Here is a 16,194-nt window from a genome sequence, read left to right as displayed (position 1 = left end):
AAGGTGATGGGAGATTCCCGATAAGATGCCGTGCACGAGCCAGCCCCGATGCCCCAAAATTTTTATGTCTGGCAGTCAGTCAGTCGCAGAGCTGGCTCCCTTCCCATTCGCATTCCCGCCCCCCAGGTACGTCGATCGCAAAGAAGAAAGACAATTAGAGAATAGAGGCAGCGTCCGCAAAGTCTCTACGATACTGGTCGCGCATACGAGCGAGTCAGACCACACATTTTACTTGACCCAAACTCGCCATTCCAAACTCCCAATCCGCCAACGCCGAGTCGCACAAAGGGCACATACATACACAGAAGATGGCGCCCAGCCGACCGTCCTCCGGGCCCGAGGCCCCTAAGCTCCCCGCCTCGGCCGACTTCAACGCCCTCTACAATCGCATCTCCCTCGCCTCGGCGAAGCAAGCGACATTCCTCACGTCGATGCGCGCAAAATACCCATCCCTCGCGCGGTCAACCTCCGCCAAGACCCCGTCCACGGTCGCCGCCGCCCCGGTCGCCACGAACGGTGGAACCTTTTCTTCCCTCGGGAGACCGGAACCCGAACCTACGGCGGCGGCGGCGGCAGCACCCGCGGCCCCCTCGAGAACACCCCGCGACGACGCCGACCTCCGCTTCGAGAACCCGAACATGGGCCTCGGCTACGCCGCCCCGAAATCAGAACAGGCCGCCTCGGCCGCGACGCGCGACCTGAGCCGCCGCCTGCTGGGGAACAAACGAGGCCGCGCTGAAGACCCACAGGCCGCCGCCGCCGCCGCCCTCGCGAAGCGCAGACTGCAGGACGAAGAGAGCGAGGAGGAGGAAGGAAGAAGCGGGGTGGGACGCAGCAAGAAGAGGAGGGTCCGACGGGAGAGTCCCGAGCCGGCGGGGCCAGAGCCGCCCGCGGCGGCCGCGGCGTCGGCGCCGGTGGTCGAAGTGACGGTAGACAAGGCTGATGTGGAGATGCACCAGGGAGATGAAGCGCCCGCCGAAGTTTCCCTTCCCGACGACGTACAAGGCACGAAGAGGGCCGGCGCTGAGAGGGAAGACGCTTCCGGTTCGGTCGAGGATGTCGCCGTGCCGGCTGACCCTGCCGAGTCGGGAAGTCGACCCGATATGGGGGAGACCTCGAAGAAGAGACGGAAGAAGAACAGGAACAAGAAGAACAAGGCGGCTGCGGCGGCTGCAGCAGCAGGAGCCAGCGAGAGAGAAGACGAGTGAGGTATCATGCCCCCCACCCCCTGGCGTGTTTACACAGAGAGCGGATGGATCACATCCGCAACGCAGGGACGAGGCCGTGCGTGCGTGAATCAATGTCCGAAGCGACTGGCTCCCTTGACCCGACGGGCCGGAACCTCATCTCACCAAGAACGTCTTCCTCATCCCTTGAAAGGCTCGTAGGCGATGGTAAACGTCGCGCAACAGATATCATGCCGGGTCTACTGTGACAACACCCACTCACCACTTGCCATATTGTACACACACACTAAACCCGGCCGAGGCTTCGGAAGCATCTGCCCTCAGGCCATTTGCAAGCCACGCATGTCTGTAATTTGTAGCCAAGCACCATACCGGTTAGATAGGAATACGCTTCAAACAACCCCATTCCTCTCGCATCCAAAATGCATTTATGACCAACACAATAACAACCCCGTATGGACAGTTTTGGGTAAAATCTGACAAACCCCGCCCACCTAATGTCCGTTGGGTATCCCTTGTCCTGCGCTTCAACCATAACGTAGTGTGTCTCCATCCGGGAGGGGATAGTGTGAGCGGATTCGCGATCCCTGCTTGCTGAATTTCCAAGTCGCCTTGGTGACGCTGGAGTACTAGGGTCGATGGTGGATTGAACAGTTTCCTTCACGAAAGCCGGCCTTCCATGCAATGAAATGGTGCGTGAATTCGAAAACAGTGTTGAGCTTTTGGTAAAGAACCCAAATAGCCCGTCCAGCTGGATAGGCGACTGAACAGTGAGATGATCGCATTAAATAGTGGCCGTTGGCTTCGTGTATGTTTCGGTCTCGCTCTTGTCATTCGGTCGTGGGGAGGTATCCGTGCTAATCATCTGTTGACCGGAGCCCGCCCCAAACCCCTTTTTTCTTCTATACAGATAAGGAAATGACTCCGACAGTATCGGATCTTTTGTCACAAGATTGTACAGGCACAACTTTGGCGGGCGTGTCGTGTATTGAGCTAAAGCAGCTACTCGAGCACGAGGTCATTACCCTGCTCACTGTATCCGTTTGCGCTTCCGGTCATCGTCGCCCCGAGGGTCCTCATCTTCATCGTCACGCTCGGCCGTGTCGGTCGGATTGAGAATGTGCGCCATGCTGCCGCGGCGGGTGGGGGGTCCTGAGCTATCTCTAATGGCCAAGTTCTTGTTGTCCCGGTTGGCAGAGTTCCACGACCAGTTGCCAAAAGCGTCAGCCCCGCCGCTGTTACCGTTCGAGAAGGGAGCGCCTGGGGGCGTCGTGGGCCTCGACATGGGCCGCGAATGGGATGCGTTCTGCAGCGAGTAAGTAGAAAGAGACTCCCTGATGCGCTGATCTTCCGGTGCATGCCGACTTGGCGACGATGGCCATGGTCCCGAAGGGGGCCCGGACGGAGGGCCCGAAGCGAATGGTGGCGGGGCACTCGGTTGCCAACCGTGTGCACGAATATCGGCAGATGTGTGGCGTCTTGCGAGACTTCCAGGAGGCGGTTCGACTTGAGCCAAGGGATGTGGTCCAGGGGGCGGTGGAGGTGGCGCCCCTCGCAAGGGAGACGAAGCCTGGGGCGCTGTGCCACCTCCGATTGAGCCATATGGTCGTCGCGTGCTAACGGAAAGGTTCGAGGGCACGGGAGGCCGGTAGAAATTCTGCCCCCTCGGCTGAGGGACTGCAAGATTTGCACTCCGCCTGGGGTCATCTTGGGGTAACTGTCGAGGAGAAACAGGTGCATTCTCGACATTGGAAAAGTAAGCTCGGCTGTTCGCGAATGGCGAATCCTGGGGGTCGTCGATCGTCCGAAGCATGTCTGCCTGCCTTGCCATTTCTCCCTGCAAGTTTAGAACTGATTGGTGTTTGTTAGCCTCTTCTCTCCCCTAAAGCTAACGTGGCCGGCATAGTTCAAACTCACCATCTCGGTGTACTGGATGGTCAGGACTAGGCACTAAGCTGAGAACCGTCCTTGAAAGTTCTTGGTTGAACTGAAGGAGTCTCGACATGGTTTCCATGACCGCCTGTTGCTTGATGTGCATGTAGTGAGCGTTCTCCTCGCTCCTCTGCAATCGCATGCTGAGATCGTATAGAGTATGTTCGAGCCCAGACATTCGCGGATCAGAACCATCGTTGGGGGGCGGCATCGGTTCCGCGGGTGTCCCGGGCTGTGACGGGCTTGGCTTGGCGTTTGGGTATTCGCGATGGACGAGAGCGTGTCGGGAAGCGCGGCGTTTGATTTCGCGAAGACCAACTAGGTCGCCCCTCTTGAAGTTGCCATTTCCATGTTTAAATTCCCACAAGGCAGTCTCGGGACTTGTGGTGTGGAAGACATCGCTCACTGTTTCATCAAGTTAGTCTCTGGTGAATGTATCCAGCGAGTATATTTAGTGATCCAACCTTTGTGAAATCCGTACATGTTTAGTTGCCGGACGAAGGAGGATATGTTGGTATGTTTGAAGTATTGCCTGTCAACTGTAAGCAGTTGATTGGGGGCAGATTGGCCTGTGATGCTACGCACGCAAGTACTTTGGAGAAATCGGCTGTCGGAGACATGACGAAGCTCTCAGCGCTCGCCGACCACGAAATTAGATGCTGGATGCTGGGGTCCTCAAGCATGCTACGCAAAGTTAGCCATCTTGTCGTTGTCGCAGGCCATTGGCTTCCTATACTGCATCGTACCTGTACAGTTTGTGGATGAAGGCCGTCTGCACGATCTTTGGTTGGTGAACGGCAGCGGCGGCGGCGGCGGGCGCAGCAGGCATAGTGAGCGAGTTGTTGGCGGAGTGTTCAATGGGCGAGGTATTCTTAGACGCGCCGTTGGCGCCTGGATCGTTGCTCTTGCTCGAGGGCGAAGTGCTACTTGGATTGGCGGGGGAGGTGATCTCCATAGGGTCGCCGGGAGACGGAGCTGACATTTGGATGGACGGGGTCGGGGTCGGGATGGGCACGATTCGGTTCGACGTCAAATCGGCATGACCGTCGGTATGCAGAGGAGCTCTCTGCGGACTCTCAGTCACTGTGGCCATCCCCTCTTATGCGGCGCAAGAACATATGTTAGCTCTCGAGACACGAGCGCAGAAGGACTTGGAAAGGGAATGCGGGCCGATGGACGACAGAGAAGATGGAAAATCCAAGCCAGGGCGGACAGCAGGCGTGGCAATAAAGGTTTTTGGGCAGAGGGGGTTGAGCGACTTGTCTCACCTCATGACTTCGCAGAAAAAGAGTAAGGTGCGGCGAGTGGGTGCTTGCCGTCGTGTGCGAGAAACGGCGGACGAGAAGAAGGGTTGGTTGTAGCGCTGGGTAAAGAATTGGAGCTTCGGCCTGGTCGAGGGCGATGCTGCGATGACCGAGGCGTGCAAAAACTAGTGGGTACGTGGCACAGGAGGATGGTTGATGTCAAAGTTGGCGAAGGGGACGGCGATGGTCTATGGTCGATTGGCAACGCAGGGCGGCAGGATTTGGTGGTGGAGGGAAGGAGGCAGTTGGGGATTGAGAACGCGTCCAGGCGTCGTCGGGATTCGCCAGGTAAAGAGTGGGTAGGTCTTTGTTCCAGCTGCTGGCAAACTCGTAGCTTCCGAGTAAGTGCCAATCGGGATGGGATGGTTCAGCTGAGCTGAGATTGGGGGCGGGACTTGTTTTGAAATGGACAAGCAGGCCGGGTGTCGTCGTGCAAAAGGCGGGCGACAACACTCTGGGACTCCAGGTACCGAGGTGGATTTGAAGAGAGGAGGGAGGGAAAAGGAGAGAGAGGGAACAGTGTGTGGGACGCAAGTGAAATGGAAGTGTCGAAGTTCTAGAGTTCGAAGAGAAGGAGAAGGGTTGTCGAAGGCCAACCAGGGCGGGCGGAAATATGACGAAGGGGGGCAGGGACGGGGGTGTGGGTGCTGTCGGCGAAGGTTTAAAGTGGCTCGACTAGATCGGTAGTCGGTCGAATCTGAGAGGAGGAGAAGGGGACAGGCGGTATAAGGAGTGGCAGCATCAAAGGAACCCCCCGAGTGTGATGGTGTATTCTAATCAGTAGGTACCTAGGTGGTGTTGGCCTCGGAGCGACAGCCTACAGTACAGGTCTTCTGCCCGACCGATCCAGCTGCGGCGATTTGTCAGTTTGGTCCTTGGACTGGGTGTCAGGAGCAGCATCGGTGGCTGCACAAGGAAGGACCTCTGCTATGGAGTATCCGTACGTGTGGTGGATAAGTAGGTTAGAGATGGCGAGTCGAGTGAGAGAGTGTGTGTGGCCAACGTGCATACGTACGTGACAGAGAGAAAGAAAAAAGAAGAAAAAAGAGGAGAAGGTAAGGGAAAAAAAAAGGATCTTGCCCAAAATGTCAATGGCCAAAAGTGGGAGAGAGGGAGTGGGTGTGGCGCCTGTCCCACCAAATGCACCAAGTGAGGATATTCAGGATGTGCAGGATGTTCAGGCCGGGGAAAGTATGGTTGATGATTGAAGCTCGCTGATTGGATTGATTGAGGAGGGGGGGTGTATGGTGTAATTCTACCAGCATGTACGGATATGTGTGTGTGTGGTATTGTGGTATGTGCGAGGGACGCATTGAAGGCGGGCCTGGTCGACTTCACCTTGTAGCGATTATTAATATTTCGAGGGGAGGACCTGAATAGGTGCGTGGTACGGACTGCTTTCGCACCAGCCTACCAGGCACCCAGGGCAGCGGGATGGGGAGAGACGGTGCAGAATGGAAGACGCTATGGGATGGGAGCTTGCTAACTCCTCAGAGAGAGCAAGAGTGGATGAGATGGTAGTGGCGGCCCCTGTCATTGGGGATGGGGAAATGGACAGGTGGGAAAGCAAAAAGAAAGAAGACAAATTCAGCGAAAATAAGAAGCAAAAAGGCCAAGGGCGCTGCAGCCTATGGACTTCTCGGATACATGCTCATTTTCTTGCCTGCTGACACTCGCCTCTTCCCCTTGACCGCGGTGTCAATGCTAGGTACCACAATATACCATTACGGGGGACTATCTACACTTGAAGAAGGATTAGACTCGTCAAAGTCTAAACAGCTGGTGAGTTAGCTATCAGACGTCCCAGAGAGTGGAAAAGCTCTCGCCAGCGTTGCTCCAGAGTCCTCGCAGCAGCCGTGCAGGTGAAAGCAGCTCGTTGGAATAGGCATGGTCGGCGGCTGCCGGTATCCCATACCGCTCAGCGTCAGATGTTGGGTTTGGTTTGCATATCCGTGTGTAGTGTGTCAGTAGTACCAAGGTAGGTAGGTAGGTAGGTAGGTGAAAAGGAGAATTGAGCGAGAGCGACCAGTCAAAAGATGAGATAAAGTCTTTGTCTGCGAACCCCTGGCGGCCAAGCTGAGTCTACTAGCAAGAGACGACAGCTACTGGTTGTTAAGCCGTCACAAAGAGTTGGTACAGGCAAAGCAATTGCTATGGCTATGATTCCACACTGCCGCCAGCCATATCATTTATGGTCCCGTTCAGCAAAAATCCTCATTCTGGATATACGTCGTCTCTCAGTCGTTACGCAGATTGAGAGTGAGAGTGACAGATTGTTAGCACCGTCTTAGACAGGTTCGGGTAATGTACCCTTTCCGCGCCCCTCTTGAGTGGTGTTTTTTTTTTTTTTTTTTTTGCATGTGCCTGACCCATCAACCTGCCCACCGCTCCGACGTCCTGGTATCCTCCTTATTGACGACGGGATTTGCCATGATAATACGTCCTGCCATCGTCGCTGCCGTCCTCGCTCGAGATTCATGCACTCCATTGTCGACATGGACAGGACTGGCGAACAGGCTCTCCGGAACCGGGTACCCGTGAGCACGAGTATTAAGCATCCCAGCGCCCCCAGACAAGCCACGGCCCGTTGCTTGGGACGCCCGCCCGTGAGGAACCCTAGGACCGTCGGGGGTTGGACCGTCGACTCGACCGTAGATGTTTTGAGCAGCGCGGCCGACCCGTCTGTTTTTCAGCCGCTGACACGGAGCCGGTGCCACGGCTTCAGATGGGTGGCCCAGGCGCAGGTAGCTGGGCGTGTGCTTTATTCTCACTGTATCAATCGAGTGAGAAGCGCTACACTGGTTTCTCGTGCCCCTTCCCCTCTTGTCGCGAAGAAACAAAGAGACCTCGCGCCAGTGCCTTTTCTGGCTGGTCAGGTCCCGACGCTCGTTGTCTGCTTGAGGCAGGCTGAGTAAGTAGTCTACGCTTCCCATTCACCTACTACCTAGTTGGGTTCTTAGCCAGTGTACCTAGGTGCCTAGGTAGATATCATCAAGCGTCGTAACGAAGAAGAAACGAATTGCATCTCTCCAGACGCATTGCCTTCTTCCTTGCCTCCCTACTCCTAGATGCATCACACGGAAAGACTGCCACCTATCTACCTACCTACCTATCTACCTAGGCTGGTAAACATCGCGTATACGATGTACTCCAGACAACAGTACACCTCAGCAGCCCTGACTCTATAAGGTTGCCCCTACGTCGTCGAACAGCGTGGCTTCCACGCCGCGTCGCCCCTGCTCTTTTCTTTCCCGCTTCATGTTTCCGCCTCTTGTGTCCCAGTGCCCCTCCAACAGGTTGCCCTCCTCCTTTCCTCTCCTCTCCTCTCCTCTCCAATCTCCTTCCATTTTACTTTCATCCCTCGTCCTTCCGTTCCACGTCCAGTACCCACCCCATCACCCCTCACCCCTCATCCCACCCCTCCTCACCACCCTCACCCTCACCCTCACCCTCACACCCTCTCCCGGGCCCCGGCCAACGTCTACTTGTACTTCCCTCCCTGATCATCCTCCCAATCTCCAGTCTTAGCTTAATCTTACATCAACTCCAGCTCCAGCTCTGACACATGTAACTCACTCTACGCTTCTGTCTATTTCCAGCAACTTTTTTTTTTACCTCCTAACACGCCACGCCGCGATGCGCGATACACATCATGTCCACGTTTCCCCCCCTCCTTCTCAACCTTCTCAACCTTGTTTGACTTTCTATACCCTTGACCCGCTCTTAAATCCGTCTTGCACTTCCTTCTCCTGTCACCCACTCCTAAAACTCTGTCGTTTCTCTGACACGTTGTCTCAGTCATGCATCTCGAGATCTCTTCTCCAATCGCCCGGCCGAGGAAGCTACGAGATTGCCATCTGCGACATCCATTACAAGTACATCCACTGCCTGCCGGCCAACCCCAGCATCAGTTCCCATTTTGTCAGATGCGGCCGCGACCAGGTATTTCGTAGGGGTGTGGGTGGAGACGGACAGCAAGGAGTCAAGACATCTTCCGCCGTGATGCTGAAAGGACGCTCCGATTGCTTCTGGTCGGCTGCACCTGTGAGGCCTGTATCAGGTTTTGGGAGTCCCAAATGAGCTGGATACGACGCCCCTTTCGTTGGCCACCGACTAACACCATCAGACAAGCACTCGGTGCATGGCACGCAAGGATACCAACAGCGTCCTCAGCAACTTGATCCTTGCCATCCAGCTTACTACTTACACTGCTGTACAGTGCAGGTTTTCGTAAACGGTCCAGCTCGTTCTAACAATGTCGCATCACCGTCTTCCGGCGCCAGTGACACGAGAAGCGAGTTTGGGGAAGAACCGCCCGAGCCCAAGCTCCTCATCCAATCGATCAGCACCATGCCGTCCAAGAGCTAGCGGCTACTCCTAAGAATGGTGTCGCATCTCGATCCACCGTATCGTGTGTCGACGATCTTGAGAGCGCACCCGCCAACGGCATAACCTGTACGAAAACCCGGCTTCGCTTCGTTTTAAGCCTGTGCCCTGCCCTGTGACACCGAGAACAGTCCGGCATGGCAGATGGCATGTGGCTTGTGGAGAGGACGTTCCCATCAGACAGACTTTGGGGGGGGGGGGGGGGGGGTCTCTAGGGCGCGCATAAGTTTTGGGGTGGCTCTTGCGCAAGCCTCCTCTCTGCTAATCACCTCTAATCGTATGTACTGTACTGTGTATGGATACCTGTCTTACAGTGGCGTGATGGTGGGCCTCTACTACCTACCAATGATGGCCGCATTCTTACCTTTCAAAGAGCCTTTCATCTTAACCTAAGGTTCGGCTCAGTGACGCTCCTGAGAGCTAACGCAGGGCCGCCGCGGAACCAGGAATGGCGGAACATTCGAACCGGCCCGACGGCGCGCTTCTGTTTCAACATCTTCGCTTCCTCGCCATACCAGTACTGTTCAGTCCACTTCAGCGCGAGATCCTCCACGCTGAACCACGACGCGCAATGACCACTCAACTCACCCAAAGGACAACATGCACGCGTACATACACATAGACTTACGGTCCACAGGAGCATCACATTGCACTTGGCTGGAGACGTCGCCATATCGAGCCTTTTATCTCAACAACTCCTGACGGCGAACGAATGAATCAGGAAAGTGGATTCTGGCAACGTTTGATGAATCAGAGGAGACTTGCCGACGCGCGGGATCGGCGGTCCCCCAAAGCATGTACCAAACCCTGTGCTTCGTTGGACCATCTTCTCGAACCTTTGAAAGACGGGCTAAGAAGAGTTGACGTGCGGAGGCGAGGAACTCCCCGTACTCCCTTGACAGACGACTCGTCACTTGCCAGGATGAGCTGCGATCCGCTGCACCCTACTACCTATACTTGGTACGGCACGGCGACCAGTGTAGGGATGCAAGTCGCTGCCACTACTTACTCGAATGCCGCACAACGGGCGAGGAACCCCCGCCATTCAGCAGATGGACGAGTGCCAACTCTGAGAAGACATCTCGCTTTGTCCCCTTTTCGAGGGGACATTCAGAGGTGATGTTCTCAGGGACCGTGTTACATATGTGATTTGGCCTCCTCGCTACCACCACCACCATCCTTGCCCGCCAATTCCTGCACCAACCAGCAGCAGAGTTGATTGATAGGATGGTTGTGGCCTGGGGGGCTTTCAAGATAATGCGTTTCTCATTACCACAAAGAAACCATGCACTGTTGTTTTCAGTGCTCGGCAAAGCACCCATTCTGTGTTGTCCAGCTGGACTTTTTTTCCCCTTCTTTTTTTCCCCTTCCATAATATGTACCTGTACGACCTCAAGGGGGACCGCCTTTGGTTACGTTTCTCTCAGTCTCGCTGTGTTCGCGGGAGCTCTTCGAAGCTTTCTCGTACGGCGGCCCCTTGTGGTGGAAAAAGGGGAAGCTGGCAGCTATGCTATGGACCGGGCCGGCAAGGGTCAGCCAGCCAGCCTAGATCGTGGGACAAAGCGTCAAGCAAGAGCCCTGAATTTCCCCTACGATCCCTGCTCCTAGTCGGAATTCAGACGACGACTTGTGTCCATTCAAGCTTGAGAAGACGCTTATCGAGCTGCCAGATGGGTGCTCAGCACAGCACACTGTTTTGTCGACCCCTTCAATCCGGTTTTCTTCGCCCCTGGACGCGCGAGTGCATTAACGGATTACATGTCGAAGAGATCATTTGGAACGTGGATTCGCGACAGCCTGGGCATTGACAGCAACACCCTCACAATGCTTGAAGCAGAGGTTCCGTGTGGCATACGCTTCGGCCGTAAGAGCCGTTGCAAATTGGGTCGTCCTCTATGTCCGATCGGGACGAGGCAGATTCACATGCTTGAGCCCAGCTGCGGCCGTGCCTAGTAGTCGCCTCAAAGCATGTTGAATCTTGGTCCACTTTGAAAACAAGCAGTTGACATGGCCGTTCAGCTTTGTCTTGGCATGCTCATTTGAGCCTCGGATGCCCATTACAAACTAGGTTTAGGGTGTGATTTTCAGTCCAGAAACGTCAACGCCCTCGTCGCAAACTCGTCCTCTACTCGCATCAAAAGGACGACCATCATTCCAACCTTGGTTCGATCGCAGCAAGCACAGGCTACCAGGCCAGGTACTCGATTCCCGAGTTTCGCTAAACAGCATCAGTTTCCAGCACACACACACACACACACACACACACACACACACACACACGCTCTCTCTCTGAGCCATTCGCATCCACCTGAACCGCCGATCTGACTTCTTCCATAACGAAGCAGGTTGTGGATGGTGGCCTGAGCGAACGAACCACAGTCCCAACGTTTCAGCGGAACCACGTATCTGTATGGTCTTGTGCGGGTCGATGAGACATTGCCCCGGACACAACCGACACCTCCAGATGCGAGCTGCAACATATTCCTGTTTAGATCGTGAACCATGCTGTCGGCGATCCGACAACGCTCCTGTACAATTGGCGTGTCGTGTGCGCTCGTTCGCTCGCTCGTTCGCTCACTCTCCCAAGGCCCGTTCTTGTTCATGCTCCGCTCTTGATGCAACGCGATTCGGCACCGGCGAACTCTCTTTGCAGTTGGCGTTCTGAGAGCGTTGAAAAATGCAACGTCGACGCTCATCTTACCTATGTATGGTGGAACACCATCCTTCTAGAAGTCTCGCGGCTGGATGGCTCAAGGATGGATGCCTACCTCCCCTGACCAGACCACCATGCTTTTTTCCCCTTAGCAAACCTACAAGATTCCGATACCGACTACTCGTTCGCTCACCCGTCCCATAGAATGGTAACAGTGTACACCTTTCCCATCGTTCCAACAGGCTTACGGTGCGAGCCCACGCTGGCATGGCCGAACCATGAAATGTCACATCCTCAGAAGTAGAAGCAGAAGCAGAAGCAGAAGCTCCTGGCCTAGATCTACTACATTTGTTTGAACTTTAATATCTGGACCCGCTACGTCCACATTCCGGATGCAGTTCATTGGTCCTTCCGCCCCGCCCCTCGTCTAGCAGGTATCGGGCTGGGTCCCGCGGGGGACGGGGCCAACGTCTCAAGCCCGTTCTGCAGGTAGCGAGCATATCGTAACTAGGTTTATCAGGCAAGCAGCAGGCGAATGTCAGTGGCAACTTCACGTGACAAGTTGGTCGATAACTGAGCATCGAACAACGTCTCTGCTTTTGCGGACACTGGCGAACATGGAAATACAGCAGAGCAGCTTCCGATAGCGAACCCATTACGGGCCGCGGCCCGGATCCCAAGCCGTAGCCCACCGGCCACCCACCTCTGAGTCCAGTTATAACGGAAACAAGGCCACGGGAACAAGCCCACGAGGCCCAACAATGTCTTGAGGGAGGGGAGGAAGTGACTAAGAGTTTGTCATCGGGCAAAAGGGCTCATTTTCCCTTGCTGGCTCGCGGCTGATGGGAGGCCGAACTCAATCCCAATACGAAACGATGTCCCCTCACGGTGAGAGCCTAGATATCCCGGTTTGGTCCTCCATGACGGGGGGAAGAGCCCAAGTCAGCAGCAACCCCCCACGTTGGCAGATTCCGCTCCTTTCGGGTCGGACGTGAATCGTTCTGAACCCCCTCTGGAACCTACCTAACCCCCTCTGACGGAGGAGCCTACGCAAACTCCCGAGCCCGAGGTTATGCCGTCCAACAGTCGAGAGAGCCGCCCCTCTCTGCCGGCTTCTTCGAGAAACGTTCGAGCCAACCTTAACATCCACCCGACGCGGCCCAAGGCGGCCCAAGACGGCCCAAAGGGCGGAGACATCCATGGGAGGAGGAGGCCTGAGTACTACATTCGTACTACCTGCGATGGGAGCCATGGCCGCGTTCGGGACCGTTCTCTGGAGAGTTCCAACACGCATCGGATGCGAGCCGCGACGCGTTCCAACTTAGAGCACACCAACCACAGAGAGAGACACACACACCCACCCACAACCCACCGAGAGGAACTCCGCTCCTCCTGGCCCGTGTTAGCACACGGGTGCGCGACGTCGACGTCGACCTTCCAGATGTTTAGATTTTACTATTGGCCAAGTCGTATAAAATAAACATACGCAAGAAACACGACGGCAACGATCCCAAAACACCCCTGGCGCCCCATCCCCCATTTAGCTACTAGTCATTCACGCGCGCGCGTCCGAAAAGGACAGACGCGGGCCAGATGTCGCCCCATCGTATCATCGTCCAAACGCCTTTCCAAATCCTGATGGCAATGCCCCCCCTCCCCATCCAAACAACCATGGAAAAAAGCTCCCCACGGACGGGCGACGGGGGTCCCCTTACCTGACCTCCACTTCGACTGGGAGAAGCATGGGTAAGGCGGCAGCCTGCAGGCTGCTACTGGGAAGAGGGAGAGGAGGGGGCTAAAAGTCCCCGTCGTCGACGTCCATACCGGTAACCCTCCGCTCTCCAATCTCGCGGATCTTGTCTCCCAGTATGGTCCGCCCGTACCGCTCCGCTACCTTGCCTGCCGCCTCGATCATGCGGCCCGTCCGATCGCGCATGAGGCCCACCAACTCTAGCGCCCGCATGCCGCGCTCCTCGCCTTCGCGGCATTCGATGGCCAGCATCTGGAGCAGCGTCTTGTCAAAGTCGAGTTCGAGGCGCGCCAGGCCGGTGCGCTGCGAGTGCGTGGCATCCGTGTGGTCGATGAGGTCGCGCAGCTGGGCGGAGTGAATGCCCGAGAGCAGCAGCTTCTGTTCCAGCTTGCGCGACTCGCGCCGACCCGCGTCGTCGTCGTCATCGTCGTCGTCGTTTTCTCGTTGCTCCGCAGACTCCGCGTCCGGAGCCGGGACCGGGACCGAGGTGAGGGGCACAGAAAAGTCGAACTCGGACAGCAGGGGCCGGGGGAAGTAGGGGTACTGGTCACCACCCTTGAGGATGATGCAGTGGAACCTGTTGTCGGCAACCGCGATTGGCCAGTACGTTTCTGTCTTCCTCCCTGACGCTAGACGCGGGAGAAGCTTTGTGTCGAGGAGGGGCACCCAGCAGGCGCGTGAGGGCTTCCGCCAGTGGAGGAGCGTGAGGAGCGTGCCCGTCGAGTCATATATACAAGGATCCTAAGTCGAGGGGAAAGAAGGGGGGCCTCGTCAGCACGCCTCGAGACTTTTTTTTTCATGATTTAGGGAAAGGGGAAAGAAAAAGAAAGGGGGGGTGGCTGGTGAGAAGTGAAAAAACTTACACCGATATCTGAGAAGAAGACGCTCCGCAAAGTGGCACCATCCGGTAGTGCGACGGTGTCTTCGTTCTGGCAGATTTCGTCTCGCTTGATGTTCTCGATTGTGTATAGGAGGCGGGCGTTGCCGTCGGCGCCGACGGCGCCGTTGCCCATCGTGATGACGTAGTCGCGCCAGCTGGCGCAGGTGACCATGGGTGTGCTCTTGGGGCGATAGACGCGGTAGGGGACGCCGAAGAGGGTGTAGATGCGCACGTAGTTGGCCGTGGTGGTGACAGTAACGAAGGAGTCGCTCAGCGACATGGCAACGACGGCCTCGCCCTTGGGCAGCTCCGTCCGCCAGTCGGCGCGTTGCGTCCATGTCTCATGTGGGCGGTAGAAGAGGGTGGCGGGCGTGTCGTTCAGGGGCGGGCACGAGAACAGGGCGCCGTGCTCCGTCAGGCAGGCCTTGTCGTATAGGAATGTGTCGGTGAAGTGGAAGTCGCGGTGGAACTCGTGGTCGTAGAACTCAACCGTCACCGTGTTGTGGCCGTCCTGGTCGACCGTCCAGATGACGCCGATGAGGTTCAGGCACAGGTACTTGCGGTTGCCACGCCAGGGGGTCGAGCCGGGCTGGAAGGGCTCGTGGAGCGTATGCTCCAGGAGGCGGCGCTTGGTCGCGCGCCCGGCGTAGTCGCCCCCGCCAGCGCCGGCAGCCTCAAGCGCCCTCTTGGTCCCTGTCGTGTAGCCCGCGCCGTCGTCGTCGACGACGAAATCGTCGCCGTCATCGTAGCCGTCCTCGCCGCCGTTGAGGAACGAGTCGAGGCTCCCCAACGAATCGCGCCGCGGGCGGCTTGGTATCGAGGCTGGCTGGCCACCGGCGCCGTTTGCAGCCGGCCTGCGGGCATTGTTGGATATCTCGGCCAAGGGATCGTGGATATAGGGCGCCGGCTGGCGGGGCAGCTGCAGGAGGAAGGAGAACTGCTCAGTGATGAGGTTCGGGTAGATGTAGACCTCGCCGTCGGACGTCGTGAATGACAGCAAGTTGTCCTTGGGGTGCCAGGCCATGTCGAGGACGTTGCTGTAGTCGAACTTTTGTATGACGCTTTGCGTCTTGGTCTCCCAGATGAGAAGCTTTCCGTCCTTGGCCGCCGTGGCCAGCATCGCGCCGTTGGGCGACCAGGCCAACGCCGTGATGTCGCCGAGGTGGCCGTTGGAGAAGGCCCGCTGCTTCTCCCAGTCGTTCTTGGACACGACCTGCACGTCGTGCATGGGTGTCGGCACGGCGAAGGCGCGGCCGTCCGGGTGCCACGCGATCCTGGCCGAGGACTCTGAGTCGGGTTCGAGTGGGCCGATGATGCCGTCGACCTTGCGGATCAGCTCGGGGGTGTCAGCCGTCATGGAGTAGACGTATATGACGCCATCGGTGCAGGCGAGTGCGAGGAGGCCGCCCTTGGGATCGAAGGCGAGGTGCTTGGTCGGGCGGCCGTGGTCCTTGAGGACGCGGACGCGGGCGTTGTCTTGGGTATCGACAACCTTGACCGTCAGCTCGTCGCTGGCGACGGCGCACCACTTGGCATCCGGGGAGAGGGCGACGTCGCGGACGGGCAGGGAGGTGCGCGTGAGGAAGCGCTCGAAGAGGGTGTCCTCAACCGAGTAGACGCTAACGGTGCCGTCCTCGGAGCCGACTACGAAGAAAGCATCGGCGGCGGCGGCGGCGCAGTTCTGTTCGGGGCAGTCGTCGATGTTGTAAGGCTCGCCGTCGTGGTGGGTGCGGTACAGGCGAATTGTGTTGTTGGAGCCGACAGTGACGAGGCGCGCGCCCGACGGAGTGTATGCGAGGCGGGTTGTGCCCGTCGTGTGCGCCGGCCTCGGCCGGGGTTTCGGGGCGAGGGAGGAGGCCATTTCTGGAGAGGTGTGTTCTAGTTTGTGGTCATGGGGGTTTGTGGAGTGTCGTCGCTATCGAAACGATTCGGGTCCGTAGAGACGACTCCCGTATTTCAATTGAGTCTTGCGGAGTCGTTGGGCCTCTTTGGATTGTCTAAAGCGTCTGGTGGTCGACAAAGCTGGCGATGGTGGTGATGGTGGTGGGACTGCGCAGAGGTTGGAAAGACGCGTTTAGACGCGTCGCGGAAATTCAATTAAC

At 57.1% G+C, this 16,194-nt stretch overlaps 5 protein-coding genes across 5 annotated transcripts; 3 read left to right on the top strand and 2 right to left on the bottom strand.

Moving 5' to 3' along the window:
- Nucleotides 1-95: 95 nt before the first annotated feature.
- Nucleotides 96-1,230, top strand: CDEST_06633 (uncharacterized protein). Its single transcript, XM_062922792.1, has one exon. It carries the CDS (start codon nt 309-311, stop codon nt 1,206-1,208), a length of 900 nt encoding a protein of 299 aa, XP_062778843.1. The 5' UTR covers nt 96-308; the 3' UTR covers nt 1,209-1,230.
- A 1-nt stretch (nt 1,231) lies between these two features.
- Nucleotides 1,232-5,439, bottom strand: CDEST_06632 (Putative Heat shock factor (HSF)-type, DNA-binding, Heat shock transcription factor family). Its single transcript, XM_062922791.1, has 6 exons — nt 4,388-5,439; nt 3,866-4,217; nt 3,705-3,803; nt 3,584-3,651; nt 3,105-3,524; nt 1,232-3,038 (listed from the first exon to the last, which is right to left on the bottom strand). The coding sequence occupies exons 2-6, from the start codon at nt 4,210-4,212 to the stop codon at nt 2,218-2,220; spliced, it is 1,755 nt and encodes a 584-aa protein (XP_062778842.1). The 5' UTR covers nt 4,213-4,217; nt 4,388-5,439; the 3' UTR covers nt 1,232-2,217.
- A 2,599-nt stretch (nt 5,440-8,038) lies between these two features.
- CDEST_06631 (uncharacterized protein) lies at nt 8,039-8,987 on the top strand. Its single transcript, XM_062922790.1, has one exon. It carries the CDS (start codon nt 8,060-8,062, stop codon nt 8,501-8,503), a length of 444 nt encoding a protein of 147 aa, XP_062778841.1. The 5' UTR covers nt 8,039-8,059; the 3' UTR covers nt 8,504-8,987.
- A 3,059-nt stretch (nt 8,988-12,046) lies between these two features.
- CDEST_06630 (uncharacterized protein) lies at nt 12,047-13,195 on the top strand. The gene has a single exon (XM_062922789.1). The coding sequence runs from the start codon at nt 12,535-12,537 to the stop codon at nt 12,940-12,942; it is 408 nt and encodes a 135-aa protein (XP_062778840.1). The 5' UTR covers nt 12,047-12,534; the 3' UTR covers nt 12,943-13,195.
- Nucleotide 13,196: 1 nt separating this feature from the next.
- On the bottom strand, nt 13,197-16,173 carry CDEST_06629 (Putative minichromosome loss protein Mcl1, middle region). The gene is made up of 2 exons (XM_062922788.1): nt 14,076-16,173; nt 13,197-13,953 (listed from the first exon to the last, which is right to left on the bottom strand). Exons 1-2 carry the CDS (start codon nt 15,951-15,953, stop codon nt 13,258-13,260), a joined length of 2,574 nt encoding a protein of 857 aa, XP_062778839.1. The 5' UTR covers nt 15,954-16,173; the 3' UTR covers nt 13,197-13,257.
- Nucleotides 16,174-16,194: the final 21 nt, after the last annotated feature.

Source organism: Colletotrichum destructivum, chromosome 4 (assembly GCF_034447905.1).
Source record: "Colletotrichum destructivum chromosome 4, complete sequence".
Taxonomy (NCBI): Eukaryota; Fungi; Ascomycota; class Sordariomycetes; order Glomerellales; family Glomerellaceae; genus Colletotrichum; species Colletotrichum destructivum.
This window is presented reverse-complemented; position numbering and strand designations above follow the sequence as displayed.